The sequence below is a fragment of the Pongo pygmaeus genome, chromosome 1 (genome assembly GCF_028885625.2).
Source record: "Pongo pygmaeus isolate AG05252 chromosome 1, NHGRI_mPonPyg2-v2.0_pri, whole genome shotgun sequence".
In the NCBI taxonomy this organism is placed as follows: domain Eukaryota; kingdom Metazoa; phylum Chordata; class Mammalia; order Primates; family Hominidae; genus Pongo; species Pongo pygmaeus.
This window is the reverse complement of record NC_072373.2, coordinates 98,924,328-98,948,232: the sequence shown is the minus strand read 5'-3', so window position 1 is coordinate 98,948,232 and position 23,905 is coordinate 98,924,328. Positions and strand designations below refer to the sequence as shown.

The window sequence follows — 23,905 nt, the reverse complement described above, 5'->3', positions numbered from 1 at the left end:
AGTTTCACCATGTTGGCCAGACTGGTCTTGAACTCCTGACCTCGGGTGATCCACCTGCCTTGGCCTCCCAAAGTGCTAGGATTACAGGTGTGAGCCACCGAGCCCAGCCGAAAGCCCATATTTCTTATTCTGATATTCGAGGCCTTATAAAATCTACCCCAGAATTTACCTATCATCTTATTTACCGCTATTCTCTGTCCCTTTGCTCTACAGGCTAACCTTCCAGTTCACTAAACTGACATGATGCTTTTCTGCCCCGAGGGCCTTTGCACATTTTCTTGCTCTCTTTCCTCCTCCCTTTCCTCTGCCTGTTTTTTCAAGGCCCAGATTATAAATCACTCTATTCTAGTTGAAAGGGAAGCTTTCCAGTAACACTTCATTTGTGCCATTGATTTGGCATTTATCATATTCTTCCTTAGGCTTGTAGATAATACCAACAGTTCCAAAACCTTTTAACAAATTCTCCAGCCCTGAGAATCACTTCTCTTTGGCAGGTCCAGTGATCTGGTGAACTAGTTACCTGCCTCAACTTTCTCAACTCCTCACTCTTTCACATCTGTTCTTCCAATTTAAGTTCCAGAATAGAGACTTCACCTTCTCCTCTAAGTTCCAAGTTTTGACTATTTGGCTGTTCTCTTTTTCTCTTTTCCTCTTTCTCCCATCTCATCTTAGTTCTTGAATCTTGTCTCCTTTTCTAGCTTCTTATTAAAACATAACCAAGTCTCTCCTTCTTCTTCTTCTTTTTTTTTCTTTTTTTTTTTTTTTGAGATGGAGTTTCGCTCTTGTTGCCCAGGCTGGAGTGCAATGGCACAATCTTGGTTCGCTGAAACCTCTGCCTTCCAGGTTCAAGCAATTATCCTACCTCAGCCTCCCAAGTAGCTGGGATTACATGCATGTGCCACCACACTCAGCTAATTTTTGTATTTTTAGTAGAGGCAGGGTTTTACCATGTTGGCCAGACTGGTCTTGAACTCCTGACCTCACGTGATCTGCCCGTCTTGGCCTTCCAAAATGTTGGGATTACAGGCGTCAGCCACTGCATCCTGCCAGTCTCTCCTTCTTAAAAACAAAACCAGCTGGGCACAGTGGCAAATGCCTGTAATCCCAACACTTTGGAGGCCGAGGCGGGTGGATCACTTGAGCTCAGGAGTTCGAGACCAGCCTGAACAATATGGCAAAACCCTGTCTCTACAAAAAATACAAAAATCAGCTGGGTGTGGTGATGTGCACCTCTAGTCCCAACTACTCAGGAGGCTGAGGTGGGAGGATTGCTTGAGCCCAAGGGGTTGAGGCTGCAGTGAGCCATGACTGCGCCACTACACTCCAGCCTGCGTGGCAGTGAGACCCTGTCTCAAAAAAAACAAACGCCCCCCCCACCAGTCCCCCCACAAACCCCCAAAACCAAACATAGAAGTTGCCCTTTCTTTTACCCTGTTTTCCTTTAAGTCAAGGTACCCTCTCTCTTTCCTTTTTATTGATACACTTCTTATATTGCATTCTGAGTTGAGAGCCTACCACGCTGCTGAAACTGATGTCTGGAAGATCAACCATAACTTCGAAATGCCAAATTCCAGTCTCTTCTCCTACTTGAACACCTCTCTTGCATGAACTTCTTTACTTACCCTTCTGAATACCCCCACACTGATCCCGTTTTTACTCCTCATCTGTCCTTTATTTCTCACAGTTTGTTCTGTAGTCCTCTTAGCAAACTTTCATCTATGAGGATGATTCTTAGCTCTGTCTCTAGCCCTGATTTCTTTTCTAGGCTTCATTTCCAGTTGTTTGCTAGACATTTGTGTGTGTGTGTGGATTTACCACATGCTTCTTTTTTTTTTTTTTTTTTTTTTTTTGAGACAGAGTTTTGCTCTGGTTGCCCAGGCTGGAGCACAGTGGTGTGATCTCTGCTCACCGCAATCCCCGCCTCCCGGGTTCAAGTTATTCTCCTGCCTCAGCCTCCCGAGTAGCTGGGATTATAGGCGTGTGCCACCACACCCGGCTAGTTTTTGTATTTTTAGTAGAGACGGGGTTTCTCCATGTTGGTCAGGCTGGTCTTGAACTCCCGACCTCTCTTGATCCGCCTGCCTCGGCCTCCCAAAGTGCTGGGATTACAGGCGTGAGCCACGTGCCTGACACCACATGCTTCTTTAAAATAGCAGGTTCCAGAGTTAATTTATCATATTCTTCTTCTTCTAGGTCCTCCCCAAATCCTTCCTGTCTCTTGTCCTTTCCATTTCAGCTAGTGGCATCACCTTATTTCCATTATTATTATTATTATTATTATTATTTATTTTTTTTTTTTTTTGAGATGGAGTTTCACTCTTGTTGCCCAGGCTGGAGTGCAATGGCACAATCTCGGCTCGTTGCAACCTCCGCCTCCTGGGTTCAAGCGATTCTCCTGCCTCAGCCTCCCTAGTAGCTGGGATTACAAGCATGTACCACCATGCCCGGCTAATTTTTGTATTTTTAGTAGAGACAGGGTTTCACCATGTTGGCCAGGCTGGTCTCGAACTCCTGACCTCATGTGATCTGCCTGTCTTGGCCTCCCAAAATGCTGGGATTACAGGCACGAGCCACCGTGCCCAGCCTTAAACGGGTGATCTTTGAGAGAACAATTCAGTAGAGTTGCTAGTGGTATCAGTGAATCTTGGAAAACTCAGGAAAGAATTGCAGGAGAGGAATTTGGTTCCAAATCCACCTCTTTTTTTTTTTTTTTTTTTTTTTTTGAGATGGAGTTTCGCTCCGTTGCCCAGGCTGGAGTGCTGTGGCGCGATCTCAGCTCACTGCAAGCTCCGCCTCCTAGGTTCAGGCCATTCACCTGCCTCAGTTTCCCGAGTAGCTGGGACTACAGGCGCCCCACCACCACGCCCGGCTAATTTTTTGTGTTTTTAGTAGAGACAGGGTTTCACCATGTTAGCGAGGATGGCAAATCCACTTCTTTGATGAAACCTCCGATTTACCTAAAACTTTCTCTATTATCCCATTTCACAAAATAAAACTACTCTCTTTAACATCTATCAGTGTTATTTCTTCTTTCTGGGTATTATATTTGCTATAAATTCTGCTTTTGCTGTATTTATAAACTGGCCAGTTTTGCCATTTCTTTTTCGAAAAAATTTTATTATTATTATTTTTTATAGAGATGGGGTCTCACTATGTTGCCCAGGCTGGTCTTGAATTCCTGGGTTCAAATGATCCAACTCCAGGGCTCAAGCTGTCCTCCTGTTTTGGCCTCCCAAAGTGCTGGGATTAGAGGCATGAATCATCACGCCTGGCCCTGTAGCATTTCTTAAGGAGAGGGATCACCTGTCTTCTGAACTCTGGAAAAAGACCAGGGTGTTGCCTTTGTCACTTGTGCCTGGATGTCCCTCTCAGAGTGAGTGCTTCCTTGAAGAACAGATGACGAAGGCGGTGACTCAGAGGCTCCCATTTATCCTTGTAATCCGTGTTCGTAGTGCTGGGTAACCACCCAAGTTGGTATTTACTACAAATATACTAAGTATCCTAATTGCTAAGGTGTTATCTAGGAGAGTTTAGCTGCTTCCGCCTTTCCAATATCTGAGTCAATTCAATATCCCACATTAAAAAAAAAAAAAATCTTACAAAAACTTGGCGGGGGGGAGCGTGGTGGCTCATGCCTGTAGTCCCAGTACTTTGAGAGGTCGAGGCAGGCGGATCGCTTGAGTTCAGGAGTTCAACGCCAGCCTGGACAACATGGAAACCCCATCTCTACTAAAAATGCCAAAATTAGCCCAGTGTGGTGGTGTGCGCCTGAAGTTCCAGCCACTCAGGAGGCTGAGGTGGGAGGATCGCTTGAGCTTCAGAGGCTGAGGCTGCAGTGAGCGGAAATTGCACCACTGCACTCCAGCCTGGGTGAGACTCCATCTCAATGAAAAAAACAAAACTAAAGCAAAAAACAAAAACAAAAAAACCCAAAACACGCCGGGTGTGGTGGCTCACGCCTGTAATCCTAGCCCTTTGGGAGGCCAAGGCGGGCAGATCACTTAAGGACAGGAGTTCAAGACCAGCCTGGTGAAACCCTGTCTTTATTTAAAAATACAAAAAATTAGCCAGAAATCAATTGAATCTGGGAGGCGGAGGTTGCAGTGAGCCGAGATTGCGCCACTGGACTTTAGCCTGGGCGATAGAGCAAGACTCCGTCTTAAAAAAAAAAAACAACAAAAAAAACCCAAACCGAAAACCATCCCATGGGAGTGTCTCTGAACCTATTCTGGTTCAGGGGGCTGCACAATAAAAGAAAAATAAGAAATTTTTTTTTTTTTAAAAAAAGTCTTTTAAAAGCCACCCAGTGTTCAGGAGGTGCGCTCCTAGAAGGACATTTCCTCTTCTGTCCCCACCCCCACTACATCTTTTTTGCTGTTCCTCCCCAGGGAACAGGCCGGTTTGATGGCTCTAATCTTTATATACAGCTTCCTCTGAAATGCAGAGACTTTGCATCCCAGCTGAGGAGCTGGTAAGTGGACTTTACCCCGTAGGACCCACACCTAGCTTTTGAAGGCTGGGGGAGGGGCGGAAACGAGCTCCCGAGAATACACCGGAATCTGTGCTGCATCGAAGATTCTTCTTCTACTCCAATAGGTACAGGGTAAATATTTGTTGTAATTAAATGAGAACAAAATCCTGAGCCCAGGAACGTAAACTAAGGCAATCTCTTTTTTACATATCTCAACGGTTAACAGCTAGGATGCCCACTTTAATGTTGTTTTAACTGCAGCTGGTATGAGCAGGGTTCCTGCAGTTTGCAGAGCCCCTAGTCTTTACTCTTTTCTAGGAACTGGGATCAGCATCCCTACTTCTTGAGAGGCTAACTCTAAGGTGAATTTACAATTTGGGGTTGAGTCCCTGCTTCAGTTTAGAACGAAGGTCATTCCTATTTTGGTAAATTTGCGTCCCCGGTTTCCATTCATTCAGTCAACAAATATTTATTAAGCATGTAGTTATGTACCAGTCTCTGTTGTAGGCGTTTGGGGTGAAGCAAGGCACAGAGCAAGAGATCCTTGCTCTGGTGAAGCTTATCGTAGGACGGAAGGCAAAATGATGAAAACGATTTTTAAAATTATGTTATTAACTAGAAGGTGATAAATATCACATAGAAAAAGATGTCAGGCTGGAAAATGATTGCGGAGGCCACAAGATAAAACAGAATCCAAGATCAGGGTTCTGGTTCGGGTCAGAGAAAAGGGAGACGAGCTGAGGTGCAGGAGGCTCTGACGTCGGGGGACAACGGAGATATTTTCTGCAGAAAGTGACGAAAGAGCATTCTGGTTCCTGCAGAGGTAGGTGAAGGACAGAAACGACCCTGGCCGGCCATTCCCTTGGAGTAAACCGGGGGCAGGAGGCAGTTTTCTAGTAGAGCCCAGAAGATGCTCTGGCCGAGGGCTCCCGGGGTCTTCCCCGGCGGTCACTCGCGGCCATCCGCGACGCCCCCAAAATGGCCTCCGCGCCCCTCGCCGCCCCGCCCCGACGCTCCGCAGCCCGCGGGTCCACGTGACCTGGCCCGCCCCTCGCGGCTGGAGACCCCGGGTCCCGGTCCCCGCAGAGGAGGCCCCGCCCCCTACGGGAAGCGGACCAACCGGAGCGGGGAAAGGCGGGGCAGGCACTGACGGCCCGCGGGGGTGGAGCTCCGCAGCGGAGTAACAGGTTGGTGGGAGGGGGAGAAAGGAGGGAGCGCCGAGGACGAGGGGGAGGGCCGGAGCTGCGCGTGCTGCTTTGCCCGAGCCCGAGCCAGAGCCCGAGCCCGAGCCTGAGCCCGAACGCAAGCCTGGGAGCGCGGAGCCCGGCTAGGGTGAGTGGACCAGGTGGGGGCCAGGGCACCCGAGAGGAAAGCGAGCCCTCAGGGGTACCTTTGAGGGGCGGGCATCGAGGCGGTGTGAGATGCCCCTTTCCAGGGCACAGGTGCCGAGTGGGAGACGGGAGGAGGGGAGATTGGGGCGGGGTGGGGTACTGATTAGGAGCCGACCCCTACCCTGAGGTGCCAGATGCAGGTGGCTAGGAAGGTGCCAGGCGAGGGGCACCTGGGGCGAAGGCTGTTCCCAGGGCATGAAAGCGTTTCAGCGCCAGATGTCTCTGGAGGTCAGACGCCAGCCCTAGGGGCAGAATTTCTCTTGGAGACAGCCGTGGCGCGGGGAAGGAGTTAGTTCCAGCTGAGTCGGGAACTGCTGCTGCCTGAGGTGCAGACTCGCCAGGGGAGGGCATCTGCAGGTGCTGCTTGCCTGAGGTTCTTTCCCGCGTCCTGCGGTCTCAGCTGGCCGTTGTCAGCACCCTGGTGGCTTTGAGATGACTCTGAGGTGTGGGATCTTTTCCCCAGCCCTTCACCTCCGGCCGAAGGCAGTTGCGAATCAGAGACACTGAGGGGCAGATGAGAGGGCACCCTCATCTCTTCGCCAGGTGTACAACCGATTAGGCTTTCACTTTCTGTCCTTTGCTTTCGTGCCAGGGAGAATCGTTCCTTCTTCCTCTTGAGAGAGAGAGAGAGAGTACTCCCCAAGAGAGGGATATGAGGAAGCAAAGAGCCCTGCCTGGTCCTGCAAAATATTGATAAATGTTAATACTTATTTCTCAGGAGGCCCCTTTCTGGGGGCGGATGTCAAACCCTTTCTCCAAGTACACATATATTTTTTCTGTGGTTCTAGATGGGGACCATTGGATGAGGTTTGGGAGCCCAACCAATTTCCTTGATGTCTGGAGGAATCCCCATTACTCCCTGAACGCCCCCCAGGCATCCCTGACTTCTGAACTGCGGTGGCTGTCAGAATGGCAGCAGGAACTATTGGGGTAGGAAATAGGCAGGACTCATCAGGAGACCACGAGACTAGGGAAATTACAACTCCAAATCCCCAGGACAGATGAAAGGTGCACCTTGGGGCCCAGACAAGGCTGGAGGCAAATTTCTTTGCCTTAGGCAGGTAAGGGAACTAGAGTCAACCTTAGCTTGGCCCGTTTGAAGCTCTGCCTGAGGAAGGTTGTTGTAATTGGGAAATAATTAGCAAGCGCTATGTTTGTAGATGGGCTGCCTACACATGCCTATGCATCTCTTCTTTCATCCTGGATGTTTGGGAGTCTGGGGGCTGGCTCTGGGGGACTGCTAATCCAGAGATTTGCCCGACTCTAAGAGGATTCTGGCTTCCTAGAACCCTTCCTGTGTTTCCCAGGCTGGCCTGCATGCCATTCCCCTTGTGGGAGGTGAGGGGGGTGTAGGGCTCTTCTCTTTGTGCCAGGGAGGGGCGGACTGAGGACCAGGGAGGCGGCCAAAGCAAGTGTAGGATCAGGAATGCAACTATGGGAACCTCAAAGGGAGGGGTGGAGGGAGACAAAGTCTCCCTGTCACATACTGGCCTGTCACCAGGTTCCTGTTCATCTGCTCCTCCTGCCTGTTCCCTCCCTGCCCTCTGTCCTCTCCTTCAGAGCTTTGGCTTTGCCATCAAGGCTGGAGAGCCCCTGCCTGTGGTATTGCCCCTCTGCCTCCTCCGTGGTGTGGAATTTCTCTGGTCTGCTTTACAAGCTGCCAGTGTAGTTTCCCTGGCCCTCCCCTTCCCCTTGCCTCTCAAACCAGTCCAGCCAGTTTGCAGGGGCCCAGTTCCTCATTGTGTTTTTTTCCCTACTGGCCAAGCAGCTGTAGCCTGGCTCTCAGGTTTCTGCTTTTTCAGTGGACCTAGGCAGGAGTCCACTTGGGGGATTCTTTTTGGATCCACGGGGAACCTTCTTATCTCTAACTATGAGAAAAAGGGTGCCGAATCATCAAGGTCACTGAGCTGTCCTCTTCTATTTCGACCATTTGCTTTCCTTGTTTCCTCTGAGGGGGTTCTAATCTCTATACCTCAAGTTCTCCCATATTCTAAATCTGCCAGTTATTTAGCATCTAGCATATTGCCTGGCCCTGTGTGAATCAGTCCTTCCTCCACGCACCTGAAACCACCCCACCCCCACTTCCTGCCAGAAGTCCAGAGACCCTGTCACTCCTAGTTGGAAACCAGATGCATATGGCTGGGCCAGAGGTGATGGAATTGGGGCAGGGCAGGCTAATGAGTAACTCAGGGAGAAGTGGCTGTCTGGTACAGGTGTAGAGTGTTCTCCCACTCTTTGCAGGCAGGAAAGGCAGAAGCAGACAGATGCACCTGAATTAACTTGTGGTCTGGTCTCTTCCCGGAGTACAGTCGGTGAGGAGAGCCCTAGACATGTGATAGGGGAGAGAAAAGCAGGGTCAGGCATTGGTGAGGGCGCAGGCCCTGGACTCCATGTTGCCTGGCCCTTGATCACTGTTTACCTGCCTGTCTCTGGGGCTTACGCAAGGCCTCAGAGCTGCCCTGCTGCCTTGGTCCCGCCCCACTGTCCTCTGTAACCAAAGGCAGGTAGGTTTCTGGTTTTCCATGTTGAATCATTTAGAGCCCTGCTTTCTGACCCACCCCAAAGATCCCTTCAGCCCTCCTGGCCCCTGATCCACATGTCCTTGGACTGAAGGTGATTGAGGTTAGAGGGTTAACCTAACCTGGGACCTGGGGGAGTGTTCAACACTGCCTCTGAACAATTTAGTGCTGTTGCTCAAGGGGCTGTGCCCTCTGCTGGGCCTAGGCTGGGAACTCCTTGACCTGGATCTGGAAGATCAGTGGATGTACTGACAGGGTAGACTGCATCATGAATAAGTCATGTGGCTTCTGAGAGCTGGCAATCTAGGCACATCTGGTTCTAATATCATGACTACATAGGGCAGCAAGTCTGGACCAGGAGGAGGTCCTGTTATTGAGGCAAAGTAGATTTGTCCTGGGCAAATCTCCCCACTGCTGTGCAAGTGGGCTTTAGTTCAGGATACAGCCTTTAACAAATATTTGTTGACATCTACCACGTGCCCAAACACCTGGGGACACAGTGGTTAGCTGATAGCCATGGTCTTTGCCCTCCGGGAGCTTATTATCTAGTAGGGGAGACAGACAGGAAATAATTACTCCAATAAATGTATAAATATAAACTGGAGTAAACCTGCTGAAGGACAACTGTAGAGCGTGTAACGTGGATCGGACCTGGTTTGTGGGAGGCTGATTTGTGAGAACTGACCTTGTTTGTGGCAGTGGTGGTCAGGGAAGGCTTCTCGGAAGAAGTGGCATCTTTCTATGAACCAGGTGAAGCCAAAAGTGCCTGTTGGACGAAGTAGCATGTGTGAAGGATGATATTTGTTGTCAGCTTTGTGATAGTCACGTGCTAAATGTTTTCATGTTTAATATTTTGTTTTTCTCTCCTTTTTATTAAATCAGAACCCAAGTTCAATAAAGTACAAACATCTTTTTTTTTTTTTTTTTTTTGAGATGGAGTCCTGCTCTGTCACCCAGGCTGGCGGATCTCGGCTCACTGCAACCTGTGCCTCTCAGCTTTAAGCAATTCTCCTGCCTTGGCCTCCCCAGTAGCTGGGATTCCAGGTGCCCACCACCACACCCGGCTAATTTTTGTATTTTTAGTAGACATGGGGTTTCACCATGTTAGCCAGGCTGTTGTTGAACTTCTGACTTCTGGTGATCTGCCTGCCTCAGCCTCCCAAAGTGTTGGGATTACAGGCATGAGCCACTGCGCCTGGCCTAAATAAAGTACAAAGATCTTAAGGGTATAACTTGGTAATTTTTTATCGTTGTATATGCCCATATAATTACTTATTATCTCATTCTCACAGATAATAACCTTGTGGGGTATTATCATTATACCCATTTTACAGATGAGGAAACTGAGGCACAGAAAAGTTGTGGGTTTTTTGTTGTCATTGTTGTTGTTTTTCAGACAGAGTCTTACTCTATCACCCAAGCTGGAGTGCAGTGGTGCGATTACAGCCCACTGCAGCTTCAACCTCCTGGGCTCAGGTGATCCTCCTACCTCAGCCTCCTAAGTCGCTGGGACTACAGGTGTGTACCACCATACTCGGCTAGTTTTTTTGTATTTTTTGTAGAGATGGGGTTTTGCCATGTTGCTCAGGCTGGTCTCAAACTCCCGAGTTCAAGTGATCCACCCACCTTGGCCTCCCAAAATGCTGGGATTACAGGCGTGAGGCACCACACCAGAAAAGTTGTGATTTGCCTCAGGTTGCATACATCAGGTGAAGAGCAGAGACAGGATTCCAAACCAGATCCTGACTCTAGCCCAGTGCATTTTCTACTGGATGAGTGGTTTGGAGAACTACTTTACCTGTCTGCCTTCACAAGCCTTTTAAGATGGGGTGATAAAAGTTTGTATGTGCTGTCTCCTCAGGGAGAGTGTATTGCTTTCATCATTTTCTCATGGAGTCCCAGGGCCAAAAAGATGAAGAATGATTCCCTAATAAAGGGCTCTTCTCTCCCTGTTCCTTTCTCTTGAGAATTGCTGGGAATTCTAAGAATGCTCTTCTTCAGATAGGAGACCTTCCACATCAAGCCCTTTGTCACCTGTAGCTCTGCCTCTCCCATTCCTTCCCCTCCCTTCTCATCTCACCCCGACTTGCTAGCACTTTACAGTCCCTGAAAGGGGCCTTGCCAAGTTTTCTTGGCCCAGAACTCCATGGGGAGGTTGAGTTGGGTATGTTTGTGTTTCTGTCTGGCACGTTAGAGGCTCATCCTTCAGTTTGGTGCTAGGCTCTGGTGGAGACTAGCAGAAGGAGTGGGGAAGCTGAATTTTTTTATTTGCTTGGAAGATAATCTCTCCCCCAAGTTCCTGGAGCCAGAGCATACCTGGAATACATTCCATTTGCTGACTCTGAGCTTTAACAATGTGGACCTGGGAAGCTGGCCTATGGATGGTGTTGGCTCTGGCTCTCAGCTGAGACAAGTTTACCTGACCTGGGGCCCCTTAAAGTGGCACTTTTTTTTTGTTTGTTTTGAGATAGAGTTTCACTCTTGCTTCCCAGGCTGGAGTGCAATGGCGTGATCTTGGGTCACTGTAACCTCCGTCTCCCGGGTTCAAGCGATTCTCCTGCCTCAGCCTCCCGAGCAGCTGGGATTACAGGCCCCCGCCACCACGCCCAGCTGATTTTGTATTTTTAATAGAGACAGGGTTTCACCATGTTGGTCAGGCTGGTCTCAAACTCCTGACCTCAGGTGATCCACACGCCTTGGCCTCCGAAAGTGCTGGAATTACAGGCATGAGCCACCATGCCCAGCCGAGTGGCACAGTTTTTAAACCATATTTAAATATTTTTGGCTGGGTGCAGTGGCTCATTCCTGTAATCTCAGCTCTTTGGGAGGCTGAGGCAGGCGGATCACCTGAAGTCAGGAGTTCGAGACCAGCCTGGCCAATATGGTGAAACCCATTATGGTGGCAGGTGCCCGTAATCCCAGCTACTTGGGAGGCTGAGGCAGGAGAATTGCTTGAACCCGGGAGGCAGAGGTTGCAGTGAGCCAAGATCACGCCATTGCACTTCAGCCTGGGCAACAAGAGCAAAACTCTGTCTCAAAAAAAAAAAAACAACCTTTTCTTGAATAGATAATACATCTACGTGTTTCCAAATTCAAAAGGGACAAAGAGATATACAGTAGAATGTCCACTCCTTTCTGCTCTTCCAGAGAATAGAAACTCTCTCATTCCTGTTCCTAGTCCTCAGTTCCTGCACCTCAAAGGCATCACTGCTATCAGTGTTTTTAAGTTTCTTTCCAGAAGTGGGATGATATACTTTGAGGTCTTCTATATTTTAAATGAGCTCTGGGAGAGAAGGCCCCCTTTTCTCCAGTGAGATGGAGGTATCTGTTCAGCAGGGTGTGGGTTCTGCCTTCCCTTGGGGGGAAGAAGGGAAGAAGGCACACAGTGTTTTTTTTTTTTTTTTTTTTTTGGAGATAGAGTTTTGCTTTTGTCACCCAAGCTGGAGTGCAGTGGCACAATCTCGGCTCACTGCAACCTCCACCTCCCGGGTTCAAGCAATTCTTCTGCTTCAGTCTCCTGAGTAGCTGGGATTACAGGCATGCGCCACCACGCCTAGCTAAGTTTGTGTATTATTAGTAAAGACAAGGTTTCACCGTGTTGGTCAGGCTGGTCTTGAACTCCTGACCTCAGGTGATCCACCTGCCCCAGCCTCCCAAAGTGCTGGGATTATAGGCATGAGCCACTGCACCTAGCCACATGGTGGTATTATATGTATGTATGAAGATCAAGTAAAATCTTTTTTTTTTTTTTGAGACAGGGTCTCACTCTGTCATCCAGGCTGGAGAACAGTGGCATAATCACTGCTCACTGCGGTCTCTCTCAAGCTCAAGTGATCCTCCCACCTCAGCCTCCCAAGTAGCTGGGATTACAGGTGTGCACCACCAGGCCCAGCTTATTTTTGTATTTTTTGTAGAGATGGGGTTTCACCATGTTGCCCGGACTGGTCTTGAACTCCTAAGCTCAAGCAGTCCGCCCGCCTTGGCCTTCCAAAGTGGTGGGATTACAGGCGTGAGCCACTGCTCCTGGCCATCAAGCAAAATCTTTAAACTTTTAACAAAGCCTAGCTCCCCAGGGCTGTATCAGAGGAAGTGGATTCTTTCAGGTTAGTGAGTCTCAAAGTGTGGTATCTGGACCAGTAGCATCAGTATCACCTGGGGAACTTGGTTAGAAATGCAGATTCTCAAGTCCTAACCCAGACCTACTGAATCAGAAGCTCTGGAGGTTAGGTCCAGCAACCTGTACGTTAAAAGGCTCTCCAGGGGCCTTCTGTTAGTCTGAGAATCAGTGGTTTATCTAGTAGGAACTGACAGGGAAGTCAGCCCCCAGGTAGAAGTTTCATAGTTTCTAGTTAAGTCTCTTAGCCTAAACTCATTTCTTCATTTTCTAGGACTCCTTCTATTTATGGAACAGGCACCCAACATGGCTGAGCCCCGGGGCCCCGTAGACCATGGAGTCCAGATTCGCTTCATCACAGAGCCAGTGAGTGGTGCAGAGATGGGCACTCTATGTCGCGGTGGACGACGCCCAGCTAAGGATGCAAGAGCCAGTACCTACGGGGTTGCTGTGCGTGTGCAGGGAATTGCTGGGCAGCCCTTTGTGGTACTCAACAGTGGGGAGAAAGGTGGTGACTCCTTTGGGGTCCAAATCAAGGGGGCCAATGACCAAGGGGCCTCAGGAGCTCTGAGCTCAGATTTGGAACTCCCTGAGAACCCCTACTCTCAGGTCAAGGGATTTCCTGCCCCCTCGCAGAGCAGCACATCTGATGAGGAGCCTGGGGCCTACTGGAATGGAAAGCTACTCCGTTCCCAGTCCCAGGCCTCACTGGCAGGCCCTGGCCCAATGGATCCTAGTAACAGAAGCACCAGCATGCTGGAGCTAGCCCCGAAAGTGGCTTCCCCGGGTAGCACCATTGACACTGCTCCCCTGTCTTCAGTGGACTCACTCATCAACAAGTTTGACAGTCAACTTGGAGGCCAGGCCCGGGGTCGGACTGGCCGCCGAACACGGATGCTACCCGCTGAACAGCGCAAACGGAGCAAGAGCCTGGACAGTCGCCTCCCACGGGACACCCTTGAGGAACGGGAGCGCCAGTCCACCAACCACTGGACCTCTAGCACAAAATATGACAACCATGTGGGCAGTTCGAAGCAGCCAGCCCAGAGCCAGAGCCCGAGCCCTCTCAGTGGCTTTAGCCGTTCCCGTCAGACTCAGGACTGGGTCCTTCAGAGTTTTGAGGAGCCGCGGGGGAGTGTACAGGACCCCACCATGCTGCAGGTCAGACCCAGCCCCTCCCTCACTTCCAAATGTCAGCCCCTTCTCCCTTCTCATCAGCTTTTACCCACCAGCCATGAGCCTTCTTGCTAATTCAAATAGCCTAGGCAGAAAGTCTCTGCCTTTTGTTCTCCACTGTATCTGTCCACAAAATAGGTGATATTCACATGCACAGGATATTTCCATGGGTAAAATTCTAAAGAAAATGGAGCAAGCTATAAAATCACTATTCACAAGTTTGGACCTAGTTGTCATTGCCACAACCATAAACTATGCCTCAGTCACCAGTATTTGCTAGGTCTGCAGAATATGTAAGGCGGGCTTGGAGGATAAGAGCAGTTTCCTTGGTGCTCTTGCCAAAATTCCACACCTTTCTCTCCTACTCAGGAATGTAAGTAAATGAGGGAGTGACTTTACTTTGAGAGAAATGTAAGTCCATTTTAAGAGTAAATTATTTATAAAGTCTAGCATGTTAACTACCATTAGTGACAAATCACTTGTGGCCCAGTTTGCAGCTGGTTGAGATGTTCGTTGAGGAAAATCTGGTTTACAGCAATAGTGCAGAGGTGCATCCTGTGTTGGCCTCTCCCTGGCCTGTTGCTCAGGCCTCTGCAGCGCGTTTTCCTTGCTGCACTTCAGGATTGTTCATCATGCTTGAAGGGACTTGACCTGAGACTGCCACTTCTCCTCCATCTGAACCCCACGCATGCTTCTGGCTTAATCTTCCTATTTCTTTCTTTCTTTTTCTTTTTTTTTTTTTCCAACAGTTCAAATCAACTCCAGACCTCCTTCGAGACCAGCAGGAGGCAGCCCCACCAGGCAGTGTGGACCATATGAAGGCCACCATCTATGGCATCCTGAGGGAGGGGTGAGTGGGGGCCCCCCAACAAGAGAGGCATACCCCTCCTTTTTCTTCTAGCTTTGTTCCCCATCTTCTCTGATTTTGCCCTTGCCTGATCTCTGCTACCTCTTTCCTCCCCTAACCCTTGCTTCTGTCCTTTTATCCTCTAGAAGCTCAGAAAGTGAAACTTCTGTGAGGAGGAAGGTTAGTTTGGTGCTGGAGAAGATGCAGCCTCTAGTGGTGAGTGGCCTTCTCTGGGTGGGAGCAAGGGTCAAGGTTAGAGCTTTGAGGGCCTCAGGGGATCCAGACCTGGACTCACTCCCTTCCGCCACACCCCCCGTATCTCTGGCAGATGGTTTCTTCTGGTTCTACTAAGGCCGTGGCAGGGCAGGGCGAGCTTACCCGAAAAGTGGAGGAGCTACAGCGAAAGCTGGATGAAGAGGTGAAGGTAAGGAAAGGTTAGAGGTGCCGGAGGCATGAAGGAAAACAGGGAAAAAGCCTTGGCCTGGAGATGGGCTGAGCTGACCCTTCCAAGCAATGGAACAAGCATGTTTATGTCTTATGAGACAAGAGACAAGAGTGTGTACTAATTCCAGGAAGGACTTCTGGGGTTCTCTGGGGGTTAGGGAGGCAGAGCACGTTAGGAATCTACCTACCTTCCATTCCACTCCCTTTGGGAGTTCCCATCCTGGCTCTGCCCCTTACTAGCTGTATAAAACTTAAGAAAATTACTTACATTCTCTGTGCCTCAATTTTTTTATCATCATCATAATAATGGCAATAGTAGTAGCTATCATTTATTGCGTATAATTTTGGTAGTATGTACTGTCCTGGGTACTGTAATCATTATAGTTACCCTGTGAATACCTATTCTGGACCCTTTTCTGATGAGAAAACTGAAGATCAGAGAGGCTAAGTAAATTGCCTATGGTAGTAAGTTGCAGAGAGGAATGAAAAAATCCGGGTCAGTCTTATTCTAAAGCCAGTGTGCCCTTTTTAAAAACATGTCTTCTGCCTTTCACCATATTGGTTTGTGTGTAGTTGGTGCTCAATAGATGTTGGATTGTAACTTCCCTTGTCTTTTGGAAATCACTGTAGTGTAATGATTAAGTGATTGGCTGTGGAGCCAAACTAACTGGGTTCAAATCCTGGTTCCGTTACTTGTTGGCTGTGTAACTGACCTTGGGCAAGTTCTTTAAATGTTCTAAGCCTCTGTTTCCTAAATTGTAAGTGGGGATTATGATAGTACTGTATTAATTAACTATTGCTGTGTAACAAATTACCCAAAACTCAATAGCTTAAAACAAACATTTCCCCACCAGGCGCGGTGGCTCACACCTGTAATCCTTTGGGAGGTCGAGGCAGGCAGATCACCTGAGGTTGGGAGTTTGAGACCAGCCTGACCAACATGGAGAAACCCTGTCTCTACTAAAAATACAAAATTAGCCCGGTGTGGTGGCACATGCCTGTAATCCCAGCTACTTGGGAGGCTGAGGCAGGAGAATTACTTGAACCCGGGAGGTGGAGGTTGTGGTGAGCCGAGATCCCACCATTGCACTCGAGCCAGGACAACAAGAGTGAAACTCTTTCTCAAAAAAAAAAAAGCATTTCCCAGAGTCTGAGGATGAAGAACCTGGGATCAGCTTAACAGGGTAATTGTGGCTCTGAGTCTGTTATAAGGTTCCAGTCCAGCTTCTGGCTGTGGCCAAAAGAAGTAAATTGGAGGATCTGCTTCTAAAATGGCTTACTTAGGGCCAGGCATGGTCGCTCACGCCTATAATCCCAGCACTTTGGGAGGGCAAGGTGGGAGGACCACTTGAGTTCAGGAGTTTGAGACCAGCCTGGGCAACATAGTGAGAACCTGCCTCTACAAAAAATAAAAAAATTAGCCAGATGTGATGGCATGTGCCTGTAGTTCCAGCTACTTGGGAGACTGAAGTGGGAGGATTTCTTGAGCCCAGGAGGTTAAGGCTGCAGTGAGCTGTGATTGCACTGCTGCACTCCAGCCTGGGTGCCAGACCAAGACCCTGTCTCAAAAAAATATAAATAAATGAATGAAGCAAGCAAAACCAGCTTAATGAATAAGACAGACAAAACCAGCTTAATTGGCTGGGTGCAATGGCTCACACCCATAATCCCAGCCCTTTGGGAGGCTGAGGTGGGTGGATCACCTGTGGTCAGGAGTTTGAGACCAGCCTGGCCAACATGGTGAAACCCTGTCTCTACTGAAAATATAAAAATTAGTTGGGTGTGGTGGCAGTCATCTGTAATCCCTGCTACTTGGGAGGCTGAGGCAGGGAGACTTGCTTGAACCCGGGAGGCAGAGGTTGCAGTGAGCTGAGATTGCGCCACTGCACTCCAGCTTGGGCAACAGCGACACTCCATCTCAAAAAAAAAAAAAAAAAAAAAAAAAAAACCCAAAAAAAACCAGGCTGGGCGCTGTGGCTCATGCCTATAATCCCAGCACTTTAGGAGGCTGAGGTGGACGGATTACCTGAGGTCGGGAGTTTGAGACCAGCCTGACCAACATGGAGAAACCCTGTCTCTACTAATAATACAAAAATTAGCCAGGTGAGGTGATGCATGCCTGTAATCCCAGCTACTTAGGAGGCTGAGGCACGAGAATCGCTTGAACCCGGGAGGTGGAGGTTGCGGTGAGCCGAGATCTCGCCATTGCACTCCAGCCTAGGCAACAAGAGTGAAACTCCGTCTCAAAACAAAACACCAAAAAATAAAAATAAAATAATAATTTAAAAAAACCCCAGCTTAATCAAATGGCTGTTGGTTGTAGACCTCAGTTCCTGGCTGTTTGGCCTTCCTCACAGAGCTACTTTTGAGTATCGTCACAATATAACAGCTAGTTTTTTTCCCAGAGTGAGGGATCCAAGAGAAAAGCTGCAATGCCTTTTTATGACCTAACATCAGAATTTACTCATCACGTCCTCCTTTTTCTGTTTGTTAGAAGGAAGCCCCTAAGTCAAGCCCGCGCTCGAGGCAAACAGAATTAGGCTTTATCTTTTGAAAGAAATGTCAGATAATTTGTGGATATATTTTACATCATCACAAGTACCAAGGCTAGTTATGAAGATTAGATGTGGATAATACACATAAGGTCCTAAGTACAGTGTCTATCATACAGTAAGTGTCCAATGAGTGTTAGACATTCCCATTATTCTGAATCTTTCCCTACCCTCCACCTGCTGTACTCTCATTCCCTTTTTCAGAAGCGGCAGAAGCTGGAGCCATCCCGAGTTGGGCTGGAGCGGCAGCTGGAGGAGAAAACAGAAGAGTGCAGCCGACTGCAGGAGCTGCTGGAGAGGAGGAAGGGGGAGGCCCAGCAGAGCAACAAGGAGTGAGTGCAGCTGGTGGCGCACCTCACCTCGGGCTGCTTGGGGGCTAGGCCAGGTTTAGAGGCCACTCCCTCTTTGCCCCTAGGGTTGAAGGAGACAGAAGGAAATCTCCAGAAGCTGAAAGGGGCAGTGTTGGTTTAAGGTCAGGATAGGGCCTTTCTCTCTACCTTCTTTATCAATAATGGTAGTAGTGCATGATTTGGAGTTAAGCTACCTGGGTTTGCCTCTGTCTCAGATTCTTAAGCTATAAAATAGACTTAATAATAGTACCTACCTCACAGGATCATTGTAAGGATTCAATCATCCATTCAGCAGATGTTTCATCAAGAATGCTGTGACAGGCATTAATCTAGGTTACCAAGACACATCAGTGAACCCTATAGACGACAGGCTCGCTCTCCAGAAGCTTAGTTTCTACTGAGAGGGAACAGACAGTAAACAAACATATTTTGCAAGTAAATTTGTAACACACGAGAAGGCAGTAAATACAACAGGGTAAGGCAGATCAGGAGGGCCAGGTTGTAGTGGGGCAGGTTGCAAAAATCAGGGGAGGCCTCATCAAGATTTGAAGGAAGGAAGTTTAAATGCATTAATAAATATGGATTAAAATATATGATGTGTTTAGAAAACTGCCTGACACATAGTATGCAATAATGTTATCTATTATTAGGCTCCAGAACATGAAGCGCCTCTTGGACCAGGGTGAAGGTTTACGACATGGGCTGGAGACGCAGGTGATGGAGCTGCAGAACAAGCTGAAACAGGTCCAGGGTCCTGAGCCTGCTAAGGAGGTGTTACTGAAGGTAGGGTCTGGGGTCATATGCCCCAGCCTCTGCTTTTTCTCAGTTGGAGCATCCTCAAGTCTGCTCATCCATGGTTTCCCCAAAGTATGAGGAATGGGTGGCTGATTACAGGTACTCAGTATGCTTTCAGGTAGATTCAGTGGTGTGTTGGGACTAGAGTTAGGATAAAGGAAACCTATCATTCTGGGCTCTATTACTGGTACTAGAGCACCTGGTACTGTGCCTAACACAATAAATATTTTTTGACTCAGTGAATTGATAAATAGATGGATTCTAATATGGTCACCCCCGTACTTCTTCCTTTACTTTCTCCAGGACCTGTTAGAGACCCGGGAACTTCTGGAGGAGGTCTTGGAGGGGAAACAGCGGGTAGAGGAGCAGCTGAGGCTGCGGGAGCGGGAGTTGACAGCCCTGAAGGGGGCCCTGAAAGAGGAGGTAGCCTCCCGTGACCAGGAGGTGGAACATGTCCGGCAGCAGTACCAGCGAGACACAGAGCAGCTCCGCAGGAGCATGCAAGACGCAACCCAGGCATGTAACAAGAGCAGGGTCTGAGAGAGGAGGGCACTGCTGGGGAGCAAGGCTGCCTTGGGATCTTGGACTTTTGGACTTTTCATGGTTGCAACTGGGAACTCCCCCTCTCCCCCTAAAGGACACAGTGAGATCTGCTGAAAACTTTGGGCAGGAAAACTATAAGGGCAGAGGGAGGGAGTACAGGCCAGAAGTACCATGAGGTTGTATGACAAAAGTCCCAAGGGGGACTGGGCGCGGTAGCTCATGCCTGTAATCCCAGCACTTTGGGAGGCTGAGGCGGGTGGACTGCTTGAGCTCAGGAAGTTAGAGACCAGCTCGGGTAACATGGAGAAACCCCATCTCTGCCAAAAATACAAAAACTTAGCTGGGTGTAGTGATGCGTGTACTTGTAGTCCTAGCTACTTGGGAGGCTAAGGCAGGAGAATCGCTTGAACCAAGGAAGCAGAGGTTGCAGTGAGCCGAGATCATGCCATTGCACTTCAGCCTAGGCAACACAGCGAGACTCTGTCCCCCTAAAAATAAAAAGTCCCAAGGGGAAATAACTGGGGAGGTTTCCTGTAGATGATAGAGGGGTGGACTGTGACTTGAGAGAACCTCTGCTATCATTGTACCAGGTACCACAAGAGTGTCAGGGGGTGCAGCTGGCATGGTGCCCTCTGGGTCTAAGCCTTTCCTTGTACACACTCACACTTTGATTTGAAGTGACCTCTTCCCTCTGAGCCTTCTGGTGTCCAACTCTCCCCTTCTCTAGGACCATGCAGTGCTGGAGGCTGAGAGGCAGAAGATGTCAGCCCTTGTGCGAGGGCTGCAGAGGGAGCTGGAGGAGACTTCAGAGGAGACAGGGCATTGGCAGAGTATGTTCCAGAAGAACAAGGAGGATCTTAGAGCCACCAAGCAGGAGTAAGGACATTGGCCCTCTCAGAAATACCCATGATTCATATGCCACTTCCTTTCTCTTTTTTAATTTTTAATTTTAATTTTAATTTTTTTGGGACACAGTTTCACTCTTGTTTCCCAGGCTGGAGTGTCATGGCACGATCTTGGCTCACTGCAACCTCTGCCTCCTGGGTTGAACCGATTCTCCTGCCTCAGCCTCCCAAGTAGCTGGGATTACAGGCGCATGCCACTACGCCCAGTTAATTTTTGTATTTTTAGTAGAGATGGGGTTTCACCATGTTGGCCAGGCCAGTCTCGTACTCCTGACCCCAGGTGATCTGTCCACCTTGCCTCCCAAAGTGCTGGGATTACAGGTGTGAGCCGCTGCGCCTGGCCCCCTTTCTCCTTTTTTTTTTTTTGAGATGGAGTCATACTCTGTTGCCCAGGCTAGAGTGCAGTGGTGCAGTCTTGGCTCACTGCAGCCTCCGCCTCCTGGGTTCAAGCGGTTCTCCTGCCTCAGCCTCCCGAGTAGCTAGGATTATAGGCGCCTGCCACTAGGCCTGGGTTTTTTGTATTTTTAGTAGAGACGGGGTTTCACCATATTGGCCAGGCTGGTCTTGAACTCCTGACTTCGTGATCTGCCCGCCTCGGCCTCCCAAAACGCTGGGATTACAGGCGTGAGCCACTGCACCCAGCCTGGGCTCACTGCAACCTCCACCTCCTGGGCTCAAGCCATCCTCCCACCTCAGCCTCCCGAATAGGTGGGACTATAGGCATGCACCACCACACCTGGCTGATTTTTGTATTTTTTGTAGAGACGGGGTTTCATTATGTTTCCCAGGCTGGTCTTGAACTCCTGGGCTCAAGTGATCCATCTGCCTTGGCCTCCCAAAGTGCTGGGATTACAGGCATGAGCCACCATGCCTGGCCCATTTCCTTTCTATCTATGGTATGCTCTTACTCTCCCATTTCTCAAACTGCTCTTTTCCATGTTCACCTTCCTTCCTCTTGAGAGTGGGTGCCCAGTGTGTTGGCCTCCAGAGAGGTGGCTTTTATTGTCATGCTAACCTCTCCCAGGCATGTGGCCTTACTCTGTTCCCTTTCCCCTTTATTTCACCTTGCCTGGCTCAGACTCCTGCAGCTGCGAATGGAGAAGGAGGAGATGGAAGAGGAGCTTGGAGAGAAGATAGAGGTCTTGCAGAGGGAATTAGAGCAGGCCCGAGCTAGTGCTGGAGATACTCGCCAGGTTGAGGTGCTCAAGAAGGTATTTGGGAATTGGGGGGCAGAATGGCAGGTAGGGGTGATGAACACCTGCCTTACCTCTCCATGAGGGCCTCCTTGCTAGTGGGGCTGTCTCCTGTGTGCTTGGTTTCCAGGCCTCATCCTGCCTGCTCAGCTTGATCTCTTTCCAACACAGCAGCACCAGTCTCCTCATTGAGCATAGAGGTTTCTAATGGAAAGTGCTCTCAGAACCCAGGTTGGGGTATAGCCAGAGGCTGCTGGCTGCCTCCCAAGAGATGTCATGGGTAGCAGCATTTAGGTGGATTTGTGAAACTCCAGGGTGATTTTTGCAGGCTCAGAAATCTAATTTGGTCAGCATGGCAAAAGCTGCTTTGTCTTTCATGGGGGTCTCTAACTACATTTATGAAAAAATGTTTGCCATTAGAATTTCAGTTTATTAATTTACATTGAGAAATATCATCACATGGACTGGAATACTTGTGTTGGCATGGCCTGGTGACTAATGTAACAAAACTAATTAGAAAAAGAAAAATAGCAGAGTATATGGTATTACATTGAAGATTCACTACATATTATATAACCCTTTAGCCTAATTATGATACTTTCTGAATTTCAGAAGTAGCTAATAGCTAATAATTAGAACCAGAACTCCTATTTTAATTTTCTTTTTAAAAGAAATCAGAGCTGTGCCAGTATTTATTGTGTCACATATTTTGGTTTTATACACAAACCCACCCACACACACCCACACACACGAAAGACAAGTGGCAGCTGCAGGGATTGTGCTGACCTGTTCTGTCAAAGTCTCTCCAGGTTGCTCTTGCATGCAGTTGGAGATCCCATGGCATATATTTTATATATATTTATATATATATATATATATATATATATATAATTTTTTTTTTTTTTTTTTGAGGCGGAGTCTCACTCTGTCACCCAGGGTGGAGTGCAGTGGCGCGATCTCGGCTCACTGCAAGCTCCGCCTCCCAGGTTCACGCCATTCTCCTGCCTCAGCCTCCCGAGTTGCTGGGACTACAGGCGCCCACCACCATGCTCGGCTAATTTTTTTTGTATTTTTAGTAGAGACGGGGTTTTACCGTGTTAACCAGGTTGGTCTCGATCTCCTGACCTCGTGATCCGCCCTCCTTGGCCTCCCAAAGTGCTGGGATTACAGGCGTGAGCCACTGCGCCCAGCCTCACACTGTATTTTTTTAAACAACCAGCCTTACTAGCCATACCTTCATGTACTCTCCCTTCATGGTATTTTTTTTTTTATGGAGTTATATTTTACATGCTATAAAAGTCATCTTTGTGTACAATCCAATGGGTTTTTTTTTTTTCTTTTTGAGATGGAGTCTTATTCTGCTACCCAAGCTGGAGTGCAGTGGCGCAATCTCGGCTCACTGCAACCTCCACTTTCTGGTTCAAGCCATTCTTCTGCCTCAGCTTCCCAAGCAGCTGGGATTACAGGCACACACCACCACGCCTGGCTAATTTTTGTATTTTTAGTAGAGACAGGGTTTCACCATGTTGTCCAGGCTGGTTTTGAACTCTTGACCTCAGGTGATCCACCCGCCTCAGCCTCCCAAACTGCAGGCGTGAGCCACTAGCGCCTGACCGCTAGCGGTTTTTATCTTAACAAAGTTGTACAACCATCATCACTATTTAATTACAGAACATTTTCATTACCCCCCAAAGGCGCCAAACCCATTAGCAATAATTCCCCCCACCCAATGGCAACCACTAATCTACTTTTTGTCTCTGGATTTACCTATTCTGGATATTTAATATAATTGAATCCTATAATATATGGGCCTTAAGGGTCTGGCTTCTTTCACCTAGCGTAGTGTTTTCAAGGTTTGTCCATGTGGTAGCAAGTATGAGTACTTCATTCCTTTTTATTGCTGAATAACATTCCACTCTGTGGGTATACCATGTTTAGTCCAGTCATCAATTCATGGACATCTGGGTTGTTTATCCATTTGGGCTATAATGAATAATGCTACAATGAACATTCACGTATAAGTTTTTTTGTGAACACATATTTTCGGTTCTCTTGGGTTACCTAAGAGTGGAATTGCTGGTGATATAAATGGTAAATCTGTGTTTAACTTTTTGAGAAACTGCCGAACTACTTTCCAAAGTGGCCACATCAGTTTTTATTCCCCCTGGCAGTGTATGAGAGTTTCAGCTTCTCCACATTCAGGTATCTTAGTCTGGCTCTGGGTGCCCCATCACCATTCCCATTTCCTTCCAGGAGCTGCTCCAGACACAGAAGGAGCTTAAGGAACTGCAGGCAGAACAGCAGAGCCAGGAGGTGGCTGGGCGACACCGGGACCGGGAGTTGGAGAAGCAGCTGGCGGTCCTGAGGGTCGAGGCTGATCGAGGTCGGGAGCTGGAAGAACAGAACCTCCAGCTACAAAAGACCCTCCAGCAACTGCGACAGGACTGTGAAGAGGCTTCCAAGGCAAGGGGAGTGGGCACAGGGCTTAGGAGGTGGAGGCTGAGGGTGTCTGGAGGGCTGAGGAGCCAGAGGGTGTGGAAAGTTACCTGTCATGGGTATGTACTGACCAGCTCCTGGGTCCTAGGCATGTGGTTCAAAGAAGCCA

At 48.7% G+C, this 23,905-nt stretch overlaps 1 protein-coding gene and 1 non-coding gene across 5 annotated transcripts in view; one reads left to right on the top strand and one right to left on the bottom strand.

The window, feature by feature from the left end:
* Positions 1-4,441: 4,441 nt before the first annotated feature.
* CGN (cingulin) overlaps positions 4,442-23,905 on the top strand; it is a 28,066-nt gene continuing 8,602 nt past the window's right edge. Inside the window, exons 1-12 of one of the 4 annotated variants that reach the window (XM_054473996.2) lie at positions 5,664-5,803; positions 9,778-9,899; positions 12,770-13,656; positions 14,421-14,521; positions 14,665-14,734; positions 14,847-14,942; positions 17,719-17,846; positions 18,515-18,647; positions 18,963-19,175; positions 19,930-20,078; positions 21,186-21,318; positions 23,554-23,763. In XM_054473996.2, the coding sequence (XP_054329971.1) occupies positions 12,784-13,656; positions 14,421-14,521; positions 14,665-14,734; positions 14,847-14,942; positions 17,719-17,846; positions 18,515-18,647; positions 18,963-19,175; positions 19,930-20,078; positions 21,186-21,318; positions 23,554-23,763 (2,106 nt within the window). In that variant the 5' untranslated portion in view covers positions 5,664-5,803; positions 9,778-9,899; positions 12,770-12,783. Of the gene's footprint in view, positions 4,472-4,575; positions 4,597-5,616; positions 5,804-9,777; positions 9,900-12,769; positions 13,657-14,420; positions 14,522-14,664; positions 14,735-14,846; positions 14,943-17,718; positions 17,847-18,514; positions 18,648-18,962; positions 19,176-19,929; positions 20,079-21,185; positions 21,319-23,553; positions 23,764-23,905 lie in introns of those variants that run through there. The other 3 variants (XM_054473997.1, XM_063651056.1, XM_054473994.1) reach the window with 3 other exon arrangements.
* On the bottom strand, positions 22,044-22,152 carry LOC129027815 (small nucleolar RNA SNORA44). The gene has a single exon (XR_008498709.1). It is a non-coding gene; the product is annotated as a small nucleolar RNA SNORA44 (small nucleolar RNA).